Consider the following 18320-nt stretch of genomic DNA (forward strand, 5'->3'; position numbering starts at 1 on the left):
AAAAACAAACATCAGGTTTTGAGACCGTCACGTTGTAAACAATGAGTTGTAATTTTTAATCTGATTTCGTAAAACGGGGTGTAGTTGATCAGTTTGATCATGTTTATGATCTATACATGTTCTGCTACTTCGAAAACTGTTTTGTGTCGAATTTTGAATCAAAACTGCTTGCTATTCAACCTTAAACAATCATTTGTGTTGAGATAAAGGAAAGCTAGGTTTATTGCAATTTCTTGTTCTTCTGATTAATTTGCATGTTATTTAACTAACATTGAAATTATGCAATGCCTAATCACAGAGAAACAGACGTAACACTTAGAACAAATCGCGATCAAAATCATAGTCGCGAAAACTTGTACGCCCAATGCTAAAAACACTGTAGTTGGCCGATGGACCAACAGGTGGCGGTAGTGTGTAAACGTCAAACACGAACAAAAACGACGCGAGCGCTGCGGGTAGTCGATTGACCACCTACCCAATATTTGAATTGAGCGTTAAAAAGTTGGTCGATGGACAGCGATGAGAGTGTGACGTCTGCTTGTCTGTGGCCTAATGAAAATGTTCCTTTCTTCTATGACATAGATAGGGGAATTAGGTACGAAATGCGCCGTCAGTGTGAAATGCGCCACCGTAATATCTTCAAGTCGAAAACGATGGTTTCATAGATATCTCTATTAGTTTATTCCTTTAATTTTAATTTATTTTTTAGATATAATTGACTCATTCCATTGACTCGTTCTAGTTATTGTGATCCTATTTATGTGACTTTCCTGTACACCAAACTACAATAATATTTTCGTCGAATTTCACAGTAAAAATTGAGCTTTCCTTAGGGGGCACATATTGCCCCGTCTTCCCTTACGTAACCAGTTTTTAATATTTCGTTGTGAATTGCAGTTCCCCGTCAACTGACGTATGTACAGTTCCGACTCGATTTTGCATCATTCGACACAGGAACACAGAAATGGGAAACAATGTCAAGGTGGCCTACCGCAATATTCTACCGGTCTGGTCGAACGCTGGCCTCTAGCCGAGACTTGGCTGACTGGCATACTTATGGGACGTCGTCATTTTGTTGTCTGACTACTTTTGTGTATTTTGTTTTGATTCAATTATTCTACGCATCAGCACTAGATCCGGTGGCGGAATGACGGAGTTTATCCATCCAATCACCTCCGCACATGTTAATGACTTTAGTCGTTTTTGTAGTCACGCAGAGGCCAATCCTCACTAGAACTCATTCGGAATCATGTGAGTGATTAATACCCAGTGCGGCAATTACTTTATAACCTGCAAATATGGGTTTACAACTAGCAGTGATAAGCCTGTAATGCGAAATTTAAAAATCAAGGCTTTGTCACCAGCAGTCTGCAGAATGCAATCGCAACGCGATACTTTGAAAGTGCATATCATCCAGGCAAGAAAAAAAAACGATGCAATGAGTCAAGCAATGCACTTCAGCAATGAAGCAAAACAGTGAGAAGTTGAAGTGAATAAGTTATCCATATGCTGTCGGCGACGCGTTCTCCTACACATGCAAAAACCGTTCAAGGGTAAACCCCACAAAAAGAGTGCATTAAACTGCTGCAGGGTGCAGCTGGTAGAGAGTGAGTGGCGCCTACAAATGTGTTAATCTTCATCGAACAACAGAAAGGTCAGGGTTGGTGAGATATCGACTGGTGACGATATCCGACTAGTAGCTTATTTAATGCGATTTAAAATATACGATTATGTGTTTTTGCCAGAAGTGCAATTTATGCGACTCCTTGGAGTAAATAAATACTTTCAAGGGTTACTGGGGGTTTAATTATAGTATTTCGGATAGCTAAAATAAATAAATTTTGTATATCCTGCTCTATTTGGGGTCAATTTTATTTATTATTAAGACGTTAAACATTTACTTTCAACAAACTATTCTTTTTCTCGTATCAATCAGTCTGAGTTTATAGGAAGATAAACAGCGATTATTTTTGGAAGTTGCTTATTACTGAATTTAGTTAGAAACTTCCCGGTCAACTGTGAGGTTCCTAGGATAAGCTGAAGATTTTTGGATTATGATTAAATACCTAGTTCATTCATCAATTCTTAATTTGCTATTTTACATAATTCTCTGAACTTCTTTATAAACGATTCCATAGAATACCAATGGGAATATGATCAAAATTGTGTGTGTATTCAATAATTACTTTTCGAATTTCTTATGTCACTTTAGCCATAGACTTCTACATGGTTAGCTTTATGAGTTCATGTTATTCTTCCAAGAATTTATTCAGCTACGACCTAACTAATGTGGAATAGGGTGTCCTATTTTTCAAGACCATCTCAAAATTCGCCATCCCCTAAATTAACAGTTTTCATTTGATATTCAAAGACATCCTGCAATATTTAAGCTCAATTCATCTAAAACTCAAGCATCGCAAATAGTTCTTTTTTCAAATTATGCAAATTAATTAAATTGGTCATGAGATTGCATGAAATCAACTTGCATACAAGATAATATATTCATAGTGAGCGGTGATTTTTGAAATGAAGACGAATATCAACTAGCAGTTGTAGTCAACAATTTCTGCCATGTTTGTGTTATTCTGAATTATTAGGAGTTCATCCTCTTCTTCAATTTTAACATTTTGTTTAGGAGATGCGTCTTCGCTAGTGCTATTTTTACTGTAATTTTTGCGCAAATGAAATACATCATTCTGTAATATTCTGCAATGCACGAAATAAAAGAACGGCTTTATCTATGGGTGTTTCCATCCTTAACAGTGCATTTAGTTGAATTCGCATAGCTTGAACTTTGAGTATTGTTAGAACATGAATTATTCAACAAAACTAGGTTTCCTGAAGTTAAATTTACGCAGTGCAATTGATACACATTCTACCAAAGACTTCAATTCAATTACATCATACAAAATTTCAAGCGCACTCTTGTTGCTATTAGGATTACCATGTTCTGACTTGCGAAAATTGGCTCGCAATAAGTCATTTTTTTGTTATTGTTGACTTTAATGCCAAACATCGCTCATGGGACTTCAACTTCACAAAGTGATTCCAACGGCAGCATTTCATTTGATTCATTGATAGCCCTACATGTTGTTCCTCTTCAAGAAACTCTTCTACTATTTGATTTGGTCTTAACCGACTCTAGTCATCTTTGTAGCGAACTGATTACTCATGCTGATTTTGATTCTGATCATGTCCCTGTTACATTTCAAATATACCATGAATCGATTCTCAATCCTATCAGCTCCACTATCAATTATTTTCGAGCCGACTGGAATATATATATGAATGGTAATCTTGATGTTAACATTTCTTTACAAACAAAACAATATTGTTGCAAGTTAGTCGCATACAACCTTCAAGACGAAATAATGAATATGAGTGATCTCGAAAAACTCCTTGCGATGCTTGGAATTTAGATGAATTGAGCTGAAATTTTGCAGGAAGTTTTTGTATATCAAACGGAAACTGTCAATTTAGGCGGAGTCGAAATCTGAGATGATTGCCTAATCAAACAGAATATCCTTTGGAAAGCTAATTGAATGGACCATCACAATAACCATTTTTTTTGTTTTCGGCATGTTTATACGAGTAATGGAATATCGACTTACGGAGGTTTGATTATACAATAATATCTGAGAAGAAGTACTTTTCTAGATGCTCTACCCATTAAAGCCAGGTATGCTGTTCTGCTAAAGAAAAGTAAAAGAAAAGAAATGGACAAGAAATTTCCTACAGTGAACTCCATTTGAATTGACATTTCTTTTCAACTGCGTACTGCGATCAAAGAAAAATGCTTTTCTTGAGCATTTCTTGCAAGAAATTTCCCACGCATCGAGATAGGCGATTACTTTTCTGTTGATGTGCATACTTTGCTTAAGGCTAAGTAGCCCGTCATTCGTTTTGGCAACAATGATGACTTTTCAGCATGCATTTCAAAGTGATAAAACTCAGTCTTGATAGTTTATATTGACTTGAAAAAGAATCACTGTACGCGCTAACATGCATAAAGTATGCTGATACTTTTTCAGCTATGTTAGTGCAAAACCAACTGATTTACTTGATTCGAAATCGTGAGAATAATTAGCAACAATCATTAACGACGCGTACAAATTTCAATGACGGCCTACTTCGCCTTAAAGCATAAATATCTCATATTAGAAAAGTAGGCATTGTGAAAATGTCACTCAAAACTGGAAATTTGCCTTCTCATACAAATCATCTTAATTTTCCAGTACATTTCTGATTGCTTCTCAGCATAGTATTCATTTGAGCACTTTGACAGTAATTAGCTGAGAGTTTTCTTTGGCAATATTTTGTATGTCAGCTATGAAGGTTGAACGTTCACATTACATTTATTTAATATTTTTCGTAACTTCATAAAACAAAGTGTGTTCATTGTTGATAGCGTAGTAAGGTATATACCGTATACCCCCGTCGCTTAGACCTCTTTTAATCTGAACACTTTTAATTTGACCCTCGCTAATTTGCACATCGTTCAAATTCAAAATGGCTCAAACGTAATTCAGCTCATGGAACGCAATGAAGTGAAATTGAACGTTGTGGGACGCTAGGCTAGAATCAAAACAGCCAATGAGGTATTTAGAAACAATTTTGTTCGTTGTGCGTAGGGTGACTAGAAGTTCACATTCAAAATGATCCCTTAAAATGAAATATTAAAATCTGTAAATGATGATTTGTAAAAAAATTATATATCTGTAAATTTTTACCTTAGAGCGAACCAGCCTGTGGCTTAGAGCCGCACTAATAAAGAAATAAAAAAATTGACCGCACATAACTTTGGAACGGGTCATCAGAATTTAATCGGGTCAGTTTTGTATGATTAGTTTTCACGCAAGGATGGCTTAAAATCATGGTAAATTTTATGGGAATTGTGATACTTTTGAAATTTTCGGTTTTCCATACAATTGATTTTTGATGAATTTTTTTCAGAACAAAATTTGCCGGATGACAGCTAGTTTTTTTTGTTTATCTATGGTGACATGTTTTAAAAACTTTACAATACTTACAACTAATTTTAACAAATGCTCATGAAGTTATCAAGTTATATGCATTTTGAACAGTTTACTATTATTCCATCTTTTATCACGAATTTTACTTCTTTACATAAGCACTGTACTGCCCATAAAAGCATAATTGTCCCATATGGATTTTCGAACTAACACCTTTTTTCGTCGCAACATCCATGTTTTAATATGTATTTTACTATGCACATAAAAATTTACACACTTTGTTTGAAAGTGTTGTGAAAAAATATGAAGTTGGTGCAGTCCCATATTGAATAATAAAGGCATAACAGTCTCTATATGAACTTTCAACCGCAACTGCGAAACATGAATTGTGTTCAGGTTTATATTTTTTGATGATCAATAGAAGCAAAAAGAGTTACCTGTGAGGTTGTGATGAATGAATATGGTAAGTAGAAATGTACTAGAAACCCATGAACATTTGTATGAGAAGTCAAACTTCATACTTTGAGCGTTGTTTTATCAATGCCTACTTTTTCAATATGGGACAGTTATGCCTTTATGGGCAGTGTATGTTAAGTTGAAAATAAATAAATATTTGCAAATGATTTTGCCGATTTCTTCGTACGAACAACAAAATAGTTAATAATGCTACTAGTTATAGCTACTTTTAGTAAAACCGGTCCAAAAACAGTGTTTCAGTGTTCAAATCCTGGATAAGTCATGAAGCGGCGGATGATGCCGCTAATTTGTTGGTCTATGACTAGTTATTATTATTATTATCTTTATTAACGAGATTTGCAGCCCGAGGCTGGCTCATCTCGGACTATGACTAGTCAAGAATATCAGTTTCATTGTCGTGAAGAAAAAAGTGATAGAACTTAGTGTTTTCGGCAGAAAAAGTGTTCGCTGCTGTCAAAAGATAAAACAGATCTAGATTAGTTTTCACTTATCTAGATCAAAACCGAAGGATTCAAAAAAATTAGTACAAATTATTCCAAAATATTTTATCGAAGATACTAAACCTCTTGGTTGCAAATCTAGAGTCGAAAACAGCGATCTGTTTGATTTGGAAAGCGATAGCAGAGTTGGATTTCTAAACAAGGGTAAAACGTCCTTTTATGAACAGTGGGGAAAAGAATTAGGAATAGATCAATAAATAATCCCTGGAAGTACTTTTCATTTAAATAACTCTATTTGGAAACCTTGATTTGAGTATTCTGTCATGATAATTATCTTTGTTTTAGAAGCAAATTTGATCTCTGAATAAGTTGCCATGGGCGTAGCCAGGATTTTCGTCAGGGATTGGCAAGCGACGTTGAAAATCGATCATTAAACACAACATATGCACCTTTTTGCATGGAACGTTGAAATATTATGAACATCCTCCTTTTTCATTCACAGTGCGCAAAGGGGAGTACAAAACAAGTTAAGGTTCAATTTGTTGTCTGACTGACATGTCCATTAACGGATTGGAAAGTTACAGATTAGAAGAATTAGGGGCCCAGATAGCCGTAGCGGTAAACGCGCAGCCATTCAGCAAGACCAAGCTGAGGGTCGTGGGTTCAAATCCCACCGGTCAAGAATCTTTTCGGGTTGGAAAATTTTTTCGACCTCCCAGAGCATAGAATATCTTCATACCTGCCACACGATATACACATGCAAAAATGGTCATTGGCATAGTAATCTCTCAGTTAATAACTGTGGAAGTGCTCATAAGAACACTGCTGAGATGCAGGCTCTGTCCCAGTGGGGTCGTAACGCCAGAAAGAAGAAGATGTTTCTTATACATTTCTCCCAGTTGTATTTGGGACATATACATGTTCAAGAATAAAGACTGTAAAGACTTATACCAACGCACAGGAATTTCTTTTGTGACTCATTCCCCAAAAGTTCTCTCTGTGAAAACTATAAAAAATCTTTTATTGTTTTGTGTTAGATGAAATCCTGAAAAAATCTCTGAACTTTTTTCTAATGTACCTTTGAAAAATTTCTGTTTCACTATTAAGCGGAAATTTGAGGAAACATATTCTAGATAATTTACAGGAGTAATTCCTGAAAAAATTAATGCGGGATGTATAAGATAAACTTTGAAGGAAATCAAAACATAACATTTTTGGTACTTCTTATAAATTTCTTTCAACTCTTGGAAATTTACAAATTGCTGAAATATCTATATGATTTTTTGCTGAACTTTTAAAAAGTTCTTAAAAGTGCTTAAAGAGCAGAGCTGTTTGGGCTTTTCTATGATTCACTTTGGCATATTTTTCTTGGCTGAATCGTCTGAAAATTTGCAAATAGAAGCATAAAACGCTACGGCCGTAGTTTCAAGAGTAGGATCCGGTGTACGAACTGTAATGAGATATGTTTTACGTGATACCTGGAGTAATTTCTAGAATAATCGAAAAAGGAATATTTGGAGAAATAACAGGGAAATTTTCTAAAAAAAATACTATTATTTGAAAAAATCTGAAAACTTCCTTGAAGCAGCCAAACTACCATTTCTTGAGATATTGCTAGGATACTTAATCTCCTAAAACTACTCGAAGCAAATTCTTCGATAAATCCTCGTAGTAATGTCTTGGAATATCCCTGCCGCAGACGATGTTGAAGATATTCTCAATAAAATTCCTGTTTCGTTGTGAATTCTGTAATAATTTCAGATGGGAAATGGAATTTCTAGAAGAAAATCTCGAAGAGATCTTGGAGAAATTCTCATAGGTTTCTTCGAACAGACATTTTGATTAGTCACAGGTTGCATCTTATTAAGGAATTCCTGGGAATATTATACGAAAATGGATTTTTGGAGGGATTACTTTATGGAGTAATTAAAGGCAAAATCTTTTGAAATTTATCAATATCAATTTATAAAAAAATATGTTGACTAATTATTGAAGATATTTGGACGGAAAAAACTGGTAGAATTTTAAAGACTACTAAAAAAATCTTGAAGCGAGTCTCAAAATAATAGGAATTCTAAGGCGTAATTATTAATGTAATGTTCGATTAAGTTTAATGTACAATTTCTTGTATTTAAAACAAAAAAATATGCCAGGATTCCACAGATGAATCCAGCTTTTTACGCTAGCATGCCATAAATGTTCGAATCACCCCCATTAGACATTTCTTGTAAACACTATATTTTTTATGGCTTGATCATAGCAAGCTAAACAGTGAAAACAAAAAATGTTGCATTGTTGTGTTTTTGGAAATGAAAATCAATCCTTTTGAAATTGCATTTATAATTCTAATCGGTTTACTATTTTAGAAGGATGGATAAAGTTATGCCAGCAGATTTTTTTTGACTTTGGTTCAATTTTGTGTTGAAGAAGCTCCAATCTGAATTCTACTAGAATGCAACATCCTAAAATACGTGCCGGCTTTCACTACAAGACAAGTAACTTTTATCATTCTGGTTTGGAACGCTGTGGGGAGTGAAGCTCATTGAATCTTGGCAACATCCAATGAGCCTCTATACGTGCCATAAATTATTTTGTTCTTTTGACTTTTACTGTGCGCCGTGTGTTGGTGCTGTCTCGCTCTCTCTCACGGGCAACTTGAAAACACAGTTAAAGTCAAACGTTTTATAGCAAGCATAGGCTCATGTGTAACGTGCAAATAATCTTTTTTTTTACATTAATCTGTTCTATTTCGATAAACTGTGTCAATTATTAACTGCATTTGTATGATTTTGGAAGGTCTCGCTCCCTTAAGGCCGCATGGGACGTCATTATAATCACCCTATCCATTTCAAGAAGCAAATCTCAAGAACCACTCCATATATCGAGTGATCGATATCCATATATCACTATGATTCTATATATGCAGTGCACAACCCGATACATTTTCAGCTTCATCGGTTCACTAAAACTCGAGATTTGCTTCCACAAAGTTTTGATGATAATTGTTAGAGTGAGACGAAAGATAGGGAAAATAACACGGTCTCCCCTGTCCCCTTAACCATCCTTTACAATCTCATAAGTTGCAGCATGACATGATATTGAAAAGAACCCCGACTGTTTTCTACAAAGAATTCAAATAGTTCCAAGAAAAGCCCGTATTTGTGACGAAAGTTAACCAAATGTTCTCAATAGCAATCATTTGAATTTTTTGATCTTTTATTGGAGATTCATGAAGATAAGAACTTATATCGTAAACCTCAATAGTTTCTTCAAGATTCCAGGAACAAATTTTGATCTGGGTTAATCGCAACGGAACTTTTGTTGTTTGAATCAATTATAAACAAATATGAATGACTATTGAATAATAGAATTTGCGATGCATGAAAGCTTTCATACATGCACCACAAAATATAAATTTATGTTATATCTTATAGCCCCATCAGTGTTATCTGCTGACAGCGACGACAAAGGATATTTTCTAGGGAGGCCACTTTTATAGCATTTTGCCAATAACGATGCATTCTCTTGAATTCTCTAGAGAAGCCTAAAAATATGTAAAAGAAATCAGTTATCAAAACAAACATGAATTGAATGAAAGATTCCAAAAAAGGTTCCTGACTACGTTTCACATGTTGTGAAAAATTTTGACATTTAAATCAACAAAGTAGAATTACTGCCTACTTAGATTTAACTATAAAATCTGCAAGCAAGAAATATCAAAATGGAAAAACCCCTAGTTGTTTTATGGCGAGCGTAAAAACCTGGATTATTGGAGGTGTCTAGAGAAAAATAAATTCATTGTAAAAATTTTGTAGGGATTTCATAGAAATTCTTAAAGGAAGTTATAAATGAATTTCTGGAATTGAAAAAAAGTATGGGAAGCTAAAAAATCTTGAGATATTGCTGAGGACTTTATGGAGAAATTTGAACTTCTCCCTGAAATGAGAATACATATGCTGTTTGCGTTTGACGTGCAAATATTGTCTAACTTAGCCTCAAATACGGTAACACAAAATAATCAAGGGATACTTAGCAACCATGATCAATTTCACCGCCAACCTAGCAAAGAAAAAAGATCTTTGATATCGCCATGCTTGTGAAAAAATTATCGCGTTTACTGCCCATAACTGCATAATTGTAACATTCGACAAAAGTAGGCATTGAGTAAATGGGATACCAAGTTTGCATTTTACTGCAGTATGGGAGGAAACTAGAATTTCAAAAAATCACTGAGAATTCAAAAGTGCTTATTTGATGCTGAAATTTTGAACAACTCATATCGCATATAGGGTGAGCAGTCAGAAAATAATTCTGATAGAAGTTTCGTTGATACTGCATTATGAGGCTCATGTATAATCTCAATGTGACTGTTATGCGGTTATTATTGCCAATGTGACAAAACAACTTGGTATTTTTTTCGAATTTTCTAGAACAATCTCACAGATTTCAGTAAGTTGATCGAAAGTATTTGTCATTAGATGACTCTCCCCGGTAATAACTCGAAATTTTCAAAAATGTCGAATGTGACTGATATGCAGTTATGGGCAGTTTAGTGTTCCCGCATTTGATATTTGCATTTCAAACGGCAATACTATATGGACATCATGTAAAAATGTGAATATTTGAACTTTATTTTGCTTTGATTTTGAGTAGAGGTAATATCTTTTATAACGGAAAGCGAAAAGAAAGTTCTCTTTAATTTACCTACCACAAAAAATGAACAGTTCAAGACATGAACATGACATTAAGATCAAAGTTTTCCCTCAATATCTCTAACTTTCATTTTTGTGTTTTGCAACCAAACTAAAAAAAATCTTCACGTTTTGCTTGTTTTGCTACCATTATTCAGAGAGAAAATATTCGTTTGAATGTTTTGCTGGATTTTTAAGGTTTGTACGCGTTTGTATTCAAATTCTTCGCATTTTTTAACTTTCATTCATGAAAGCTTGCTCATTTTTTATCTGTTCAAGAGCCATTCTATAAGTACAAAATTCCCACAATAAAACTAATCAGTACTATTCGAGTACCCTACCAATGGAACGTCGTCATCAAGTGTTTGCTCATTCGCCTCAATATATGACGGCTATCGTATGGAATACATCCATCTGTAATTGCTGTCGACCTCTGCACCGGGCTCTCGAAAGCCCTGAAAAACAATAACCTCCCACGTGGTAATCATTCATCAAACAGACCGATACTGTGATTATGAAAGCTCTTTCATTACTTTGCGATCAGCAGTTTAACGGCCTTGTAATGCTACCTCCATAGTATATAGCAGTACTATTTCCAGAGCGCAAAACTAAAACATTTGAACCATACTACTGATTACAAACCGTGTTGCCATTCATGCTTAGAATGAATGCACTGATTCTCGCAAAAACACCAGATGACGCGTTCGTTACGTGATAAGATAAGCATAGTGTGGATCTTTCCATCTTCTAGTCTCTGTTCTCCAGTCCTTCCGTCTCCCAGTTTTCCCTCCCACTGAGGAAATCAACAACTTGCGCATTTCTAATCTCAATTCCATACAGCTTCCATCATATGACGGATAAAGCATTACATAAGCTGATTAGGAGACTAGTCTAGTTATGCCATCGAATCGAATTAGCACGAGTTGTGTACTGGGGATAAGTGTAGTGCGATATTGATTGAGTTTATTATCAGAGCGAAAACGTCTGCTGTCCGACACATGATTACGCTTGCATTTCTGTAGGTATTTGAATCATATGACGACCCCCGCCTAGAAACGATACGAACGAAGTGACAAAGATTGTTCCATCATTGTCAAATGCAACCAATCATCGAAGCTCCACAGGGTGTGATTAAACAGAACTTGACAAATATGCTTTTCCAGTGAGTGTGAATGGCCGCTAGTTGTGTGTGTGTTTTTGCGAATTGTTCTGAACTGACGACCGACAACATCGATCCAGATCAACGAAACTTGGCCTCATGTCATCTAACAAAGTGTCGATCTGTTCATTATAGTGCTGACCGAGAATCGGTTCTGAAGCTGTTAGTGTCGGAAGTGAATAGCAGTGCCAGCCGGAGTTTTCATCGCATTTGAGCTCTGGTGCAACCATGAGTGCCTTCATAGAACCCTGAAAGTGTTACATTTGAGATCAACGGAATAGTATTTTACTCTGATATTAGCGTATTGCAAGGTGACGCTGTGCCAAAATAGTGTAAAAGTGTAGAATATTGGGTTTGTCCAATAGTCAGTCAGGATGTCCAACAGGAAAGGGCGGAAAGTCGCTAGGGTAAGATATCTTACTAAGTTGTTATACTACAAACATGCAACAAAACATTAGTCTAGTCCTTTTGTGAGTGCTATCTCGCTTTTGTATAAACGTTACATTTGTGTTGTTTGTATAAAATAACTAATTCAGGTCCGTTTACACATAACTATTAAAAAATAAATAATTCAGGTCCTTCAAATCGTTTTTCAAATGCATCATTTCAAACCTCACATTCATTTCTAACATCTATAAACACTTAAATTATTTTACCGTAATCCGTGAATTTCACCGTAATCTCAACAGCTGTACAGTTGGGTAAAATAAAACACCGCAATTCCGTTGAAATTCAACGGATTCCGGTGAAATTTTACCGAAAATTGTATAAATTTACCGTGCTCCGTTAATTTATTTCACCGAAATTTTCAGCTGTTGAGATTACGGTGAAATTCACGGATTCCTGTAAAATAATTTGAGTGTGTATGCTCTGTACAAACTATCAATCCTAGTTTTATGAAACTGAATTATATTAGTATTATCATTTTGTTGAAAACAAATTACATTTCAGATGTATATAGGCAAATTTCAATCTCCTGGTAGTTGGATCAAGAAGCATCCAAATAAACTTAACTTTTTGTCCAACATTTTTAGGAATTTTATTTGATACCCAAGTAAAGCATATGTTATAATTGAGGAAGATGAACTTTTATATGACCAGATCTGGGGTATCGACTTACAGAGGTATCAAAGCAAGCTAAATTGAGAGACCGCGCATTCCATCGAGTTAGGGGAAATATCGAGATACAGAATATCGAGTGAGTGCTGAACTGAGAATTTTGCATTAAGTTGGTAAAATGCCTGAAAATGTATCCGGGTCTCTTCAAGAATGTGTGGTGAACATTTTGATAAAATTACAGAAGGTTTTTCCGTCTTTACTTCTAAAAAACTCAGCAAATCTGCTTCACAAGGTACAGCAGCTTCTCTGGAATTCAAACAAAACATTATTCAAGAAATTAGCCAGTACCTTCACTAAGAATTGCTTCATACATTTTAACTGAATATTCAATTTATTTAAAAACTTCAGTAATTCCATTAAAATAAATACAGAAATAAGAAACTCCAACAAGTGTGCCAGATTAGATTTTTTTAAAGGATTCATTTCCTCATTTTTGAATTCCGAATTCTGACAAAGATGTCACTTAAAATTTCTGTTCACGATTTTCTTGCACGAGTAGTTTTTGATTCTCTGGTCGCGTCGCCTGCTCTTGCAGAGGCGGGTGATGTAAGCAGGATAAATCGTTTGATAAATAGTGAAAAATGTAGGTAAACTTAAAAAATTTCGCCAGTGGGAATAACAAAAGTTTTTCTTATATGTAAATTAGAATTGAAAGGGTTTATGGGTTAAGAATTTGCAGTTACTCTCTTCCAACTGAGATTTTCTAATCTTCATTCAAAACTATAGCGTAGTTCTAACTTATAATCGAAAGACATGAAATAATATCATCTCTATTGTACCATCTTTTATGCACACTTTTTCTCGTCATTTGTGGGCCTCTATTGCAAATAGATGACTTGATTTCTGAGAAGGAGCCATCGAAACCACGAGGTGTTCGTCCGTACAGAAAATGGTTATGAAATATTCTAAATCACTACAGTTTACCATATTTAAAACTTTACATCGAGTGTGCTCTCGTTTCTAACCATATTTTTTGGTTGATGGGATCACTTTTTGTCACTAGTTTGATCATATCAGTCACTATATTCACTATTATTTCGCTATCATACCGATGGTATTCTGCAATAATAACTCTTTCTTTAGGTTAGGTTGGCGACACTTAAAAAAAGTTTGAATCCAGAGATGAAGAGTATTGTTATATAACTAAATTATCGACCCGAAAAAAATATGCTGAAATCCAAATTTGCTCGCGTTTTGGTGAAGATAAATTGCTTGAGTTTTGAAGAAAAAAGTAAGATTTTCGGACATGTGCAGTTAATTAGCATCCAAACCTGTTGAAAATATTTTCTTTTAAATTTCTTGAGTGTGTTCCTGCTATATGATTTTGTAGATGAATGTTTATCTTTGTTTCCTAACTTAAAACTAAGTTTTAAAATTGGGTTTTTGCCAACTTTTTGAAAACCTGGTTCATTGTGTGCTGTTGGCATAGCATTGATCATAGGTCAATGTTGGTTTCTTCCTGGGAAGGAGAAACCGATACGAAATTTCTGTATGTCAAAGTAAGCCGAGATTTTGCTGTCACGAACTGTCACTGTGAGCCGGGATCCTAAACCATGGACAAACAAGAGAAAAGCGCGAAATTGATCAAAACATATTTTTGCATTTAACAAAGGTGGTAAAAATCGAATGAGAATCAATTCATGCTTATTCCAATGAAATGTCTCGATTGCACCTTTTATTCTGATTAAATATGAAGTATTAAAATACGCATCTTTTTACTTTTCCCAATAAAAATCAAATGCATAGAAAACATTGGCCCTTTTTCCATATTTGTCCGGAAAGATCGAAGTTACACAAAAAAAAAAAACTAGCGATTTTAATCAAGTCTGCCTTGATTATCATTGGCAAATTGGAGTTATCTTGTAGTTTGAGAAAACTTTGTTTCATAATTCATGTGTAGTATCTTGAGAAAGTCCTTTTCGATGATTGCCAGATTTAGATTTTTTCTCATATTGAGTACAAATCCAAGCAATAATTTCACTTTTTATCTCTTGAATAGATTTATCATCACTTGAGAGACTATTCAAGACGGCCTCGTACAAATGTTCCGTTTTATCGTCATAAGTTAAAAAATGTGCGTCTTCTATTCAAGACGATTGAGAAGTAGTGCACAGATCATAAAGCGCGGCAGTCTCCGCGATTTGGAAGGAAACCTCGATTCCATTAATTTAGTTCATGGTCTCCTGACTAAAGCGGCTGCTTGGGCACGTCAGGAGTTAATCATCAATATTAACCTCCTTTTCCCGAGCAGCCTAGATAGCCGCGTAGTGTCGGTAGCGGTTGTTTCAACTGGCTAAGAATTAACACTACGGACTGCCTGTTCCGGTGGTAAAAGTCCACATCACAGGTGACCCCTAATTTATGGTGTGATGCGTACCGTGCCTAGGAATGAATGGTTAGGGGGGTCTAAATAAAACCTAACCGCTAACGGAGCCTGTGGGGTACCAGGGCGCCCTCCACAGTATTGAGTCCTTCCTGTGCTACCCGTAGCAATGGTGCAGGTGACCTTGTGTTTCTCCGAGATAATCGGCTGCCCTTCTTCAGTCTCTATCCTGAGGCTTAATAAGGGTGGGATTATGAATATGTTGACATTTAATTTAAATTATCACCTATATGGATTCGCATTATGCGTTTTACACAGTGTATTCTGTGCTCTTTCGTCTTTAGCGACTTTAAATAGATACCGATCTGGTTTTTTCGTTGCTGGTCTTTTTCGTGCTGAGATTGCAAAAAGCTTAATCCTGCCAGCTTCTCTGGAATTCAAACAAAACATTATTCAAGAAATTAGCCAGTACCTTCACTAAGAATTGCTTCATACATTTTAACTGAATATTCAATTTATTTAAAAACTTCAGTAATTCCATTAAAATAAATACAGAAATAAGAAACTCCAACAAGTGTGCCAGATTAGATTTTTTTAAAGGATTCATTTCCTCATTTTTGAATTCCGAATTCTGACAAAGATGTCACTTAAAATTTCTGTTCACGATTTTCTTGCACGAGTAGTTTTTGATTCTCTGGTCGCGTCGCCTGCTCTTGCAGAGGCGGGTGATGTAAGCAGGATAAATCGTGTGATAAATAGTGAAAAATGTAGGTAAACTTAAAAAATTTCGCCAGTGGGAATAACAAAAGTTTTTCTTATATGTAAATTAGAATTGAAAGGGTTTATGGGTTAAGAATTTGCAGTTACTCTCTTCCAACTGAGATTTTCTAATCTTCATTCAAAACTATAGCGTAGTTCTAACTTATAATCGAAAGACATGAAATAATATCATCTCTATTGTACCATCTTTTATGCACACTTTTTCTCGTCATTTGTGGGCCTCTATTGCAAATAGATGACTTGATTTCTGAGAAGGAGCCATCGAAACCACGAGGTGTTCGTCCGTACAGAAAATGGTTATGAAATATTCTAAATCACTACAGTTTACCATATTTAAAACTTTACATCGAGTGTGCTCTCGTTTCTAACCATATTTTTTGGTTGATGGGATCACTTTTTGTCACTAGTTTGATCATATCAGTCACTATATTCACTATTATTTCGCTATCATACCGATGGTATTCTGCAATAATAACTCTTTCTTTAGGTTAGGTTGGCGACACTTAAAAAAAGTTTGAATCCAGAGATGAAGAGTATTGTTATATAACTAAATTATCGACCCGAAAAAAATATGCTGAAATCCAAATTTGCTCGCGTTTTGGTGAAGATAAATTGCTTGAGTTTTGAAGAAAAAAGTAAGATTTTCGGACATGTGCAGTTAATTAGCATCCAAACCTGTTGAAAATATTTTCTTTTAAATTTCTTGAGTGTGTTCCTGCTATATGATTTTGTAGATGAATGTTTATCTTTGTTTCCTAACTTAAAACTAAGTTTTAAAATTGGGTTTTTGCCAGCTTTTTGAAAACCTGGTTCATTGTGTGCTGTTGGCATAGCATTGATCATAGGTCAATGTTGGTTTCTTCCTGGGAAGGAGAAACCGATACGAAATTTCTGTATGTCAAAGTAAGCCGAGATTTTGCTGTCACGAACTGTCACTGTGAGCCGGGATCCTAAACCATGGACAAACAAGAGAAAAGCGCGAAATTGATCAAAACATATTTTTGCATTTAACAAAGGTGGTAAAAATCGAATGAGAATCAATTCATGCTTATTCCAATGAAATGTCTCGATTGCACCTTTTATTCTGATTAAATATGAAGTATTAAAATACGCATCTTTTTACTTTTCCCAATAAAAATCAAATGCATAGAAAACATTGGCCCTTTTTCCATATTTGTCCGGAAAGATCGAAGTTACACAAAAAAAAAAAAAACTAGCGATTTTAATCAAGTCTGCCTTGATTATCATTGGCAAATTGGAGTTATCTTGTAGTTTGAGAAAACTTTGTTTCATAATTCATGTGTAGTATCTTGAGAAAGTCCTTTTCGATGATTGCCAGATTTAGATTTTTTCTCATATTGAGTACAAATCCAAGCAATAATTTCACTTTTTATCTCTTGAATAGATTTATCATCACTTGAGAGACTATTCAAGACGGCCTCGTACAAATGTTCCGTTTTATCGTCATAAGTTAAAAAATGTGCGTCTTCTATTCAAGACGATTGAGAAGTAGTGCACAGATCATAAAGCGCGGCAGTCTCCGCGATTTGGAAGGAAACCTCGATTCCATTAATTTAGTTCATGGTCTCCTGACTAAAGCGGCTGCTTGGGCACGTCAGGAGTTAATCATCAATATTAACCTCCTTTTCCCGAGCAGCCTAGATAGCCGCGTAGTGTCGGTAGCGGTTGTTTCAACTGGCTAAGAATTAACACTACGGACTGCCTGTTCCGGTGGTAAAAGTCCACCTCACAGGTGACCCCTAATTTATGGTGTGATGCGTACCGTGCCTAGGAATGAATGGTTAGGGGGGTCTAAATAAAACCTAACCGCTAACGGAGCCTGTGGGGTACCAGGGCGCCCTCCACAGTATTGAGTCCTTCCTGTGCTACCCGTAGCAATGGTGCAGGTGACCTTGTGTTTCTCCGAGATAATCGGCTGCCCTTCTTCAGTCTCTATCCTGAGGCTTAATAAGGGTGGGATTATGAATATGTTGACATTTAATTTAAATTATCACCTATATGGATTCGCATTATGCGTTTTACACAGTGTATTCTGTGCTCTTTCGTCTTTAGCGACTTTAAATAGATACCGATCTGGTTTTTTCGTTGCTGGTCTTTTTCGTGCTGAGATTGCAAAAAGCTTAATCCTGCCTAGTTTGGGTAGTGGCTACGGTTAGGTTAGCTCAGATCAATCTTCAGCATAAAAGAACAGCAACGATCAATCTTTGCAGACTCATGCAAAATGGTGCAGCCCAAGTGGCGCTAGTTCAAGAACCCTACTTTCGTAGAGGGAACTTCTATCTAGGTAACCTTGTGGACCCAGTTTTTGCTACTTTTAGCAAACTTGAAATGGCAAAC

General features: G+C 35.5%; 1 protein-coding gene across 11 annotated transcripts in view; it reads left to right on the forward strand.

Annotated features, from left to right (window-relative positions):
- LOC5577356 (monocarboxylate transporter 14) overlaps positions 1–18320 on the forward strand; it is a 137953-nt gene that overhangs the window by 66661 nt on the left and 52972 nt on the right. For 5 of the 11 annotated variants that reach the window (XM_021850309.1, XM_021850304.1, XM_021850305.1 and 2 more), the window contains exon 2: positions 11876–12147. The exons of 5 other annotated variants lie outside the window; for them this stretch is intronic. In XM_021850309.1, the coding sequence (XP_021706001.1) occupies positions 12115–12147 (33 nt within the window). In that variant the 5' untranslated portion in view covers positions 11876–12114. Of the gene's footprint in view, positions 1–11744; positions 12148–18320 lie in introns of all 11 variants that reach the window. One more of the 11 variants, XM_021850307.1, reaches the window with a different exon arrangement.

This window comes from Aedes aegypti, chromosome 3 (genome assembly GCF_002204515.2).
Source record: "Aedes aegypti strain LVP_AGWG chromosome 3, AaegL5.0 Primary Assembly, whole genome shotgun sequence".
Classification (NCBI taxonomy): domain Eukaryota; kingdom Metazoa; phylum Arthropoda; class Insecta; order Diptera; family Culicidae; genus Aedes; species Aedes aegypti.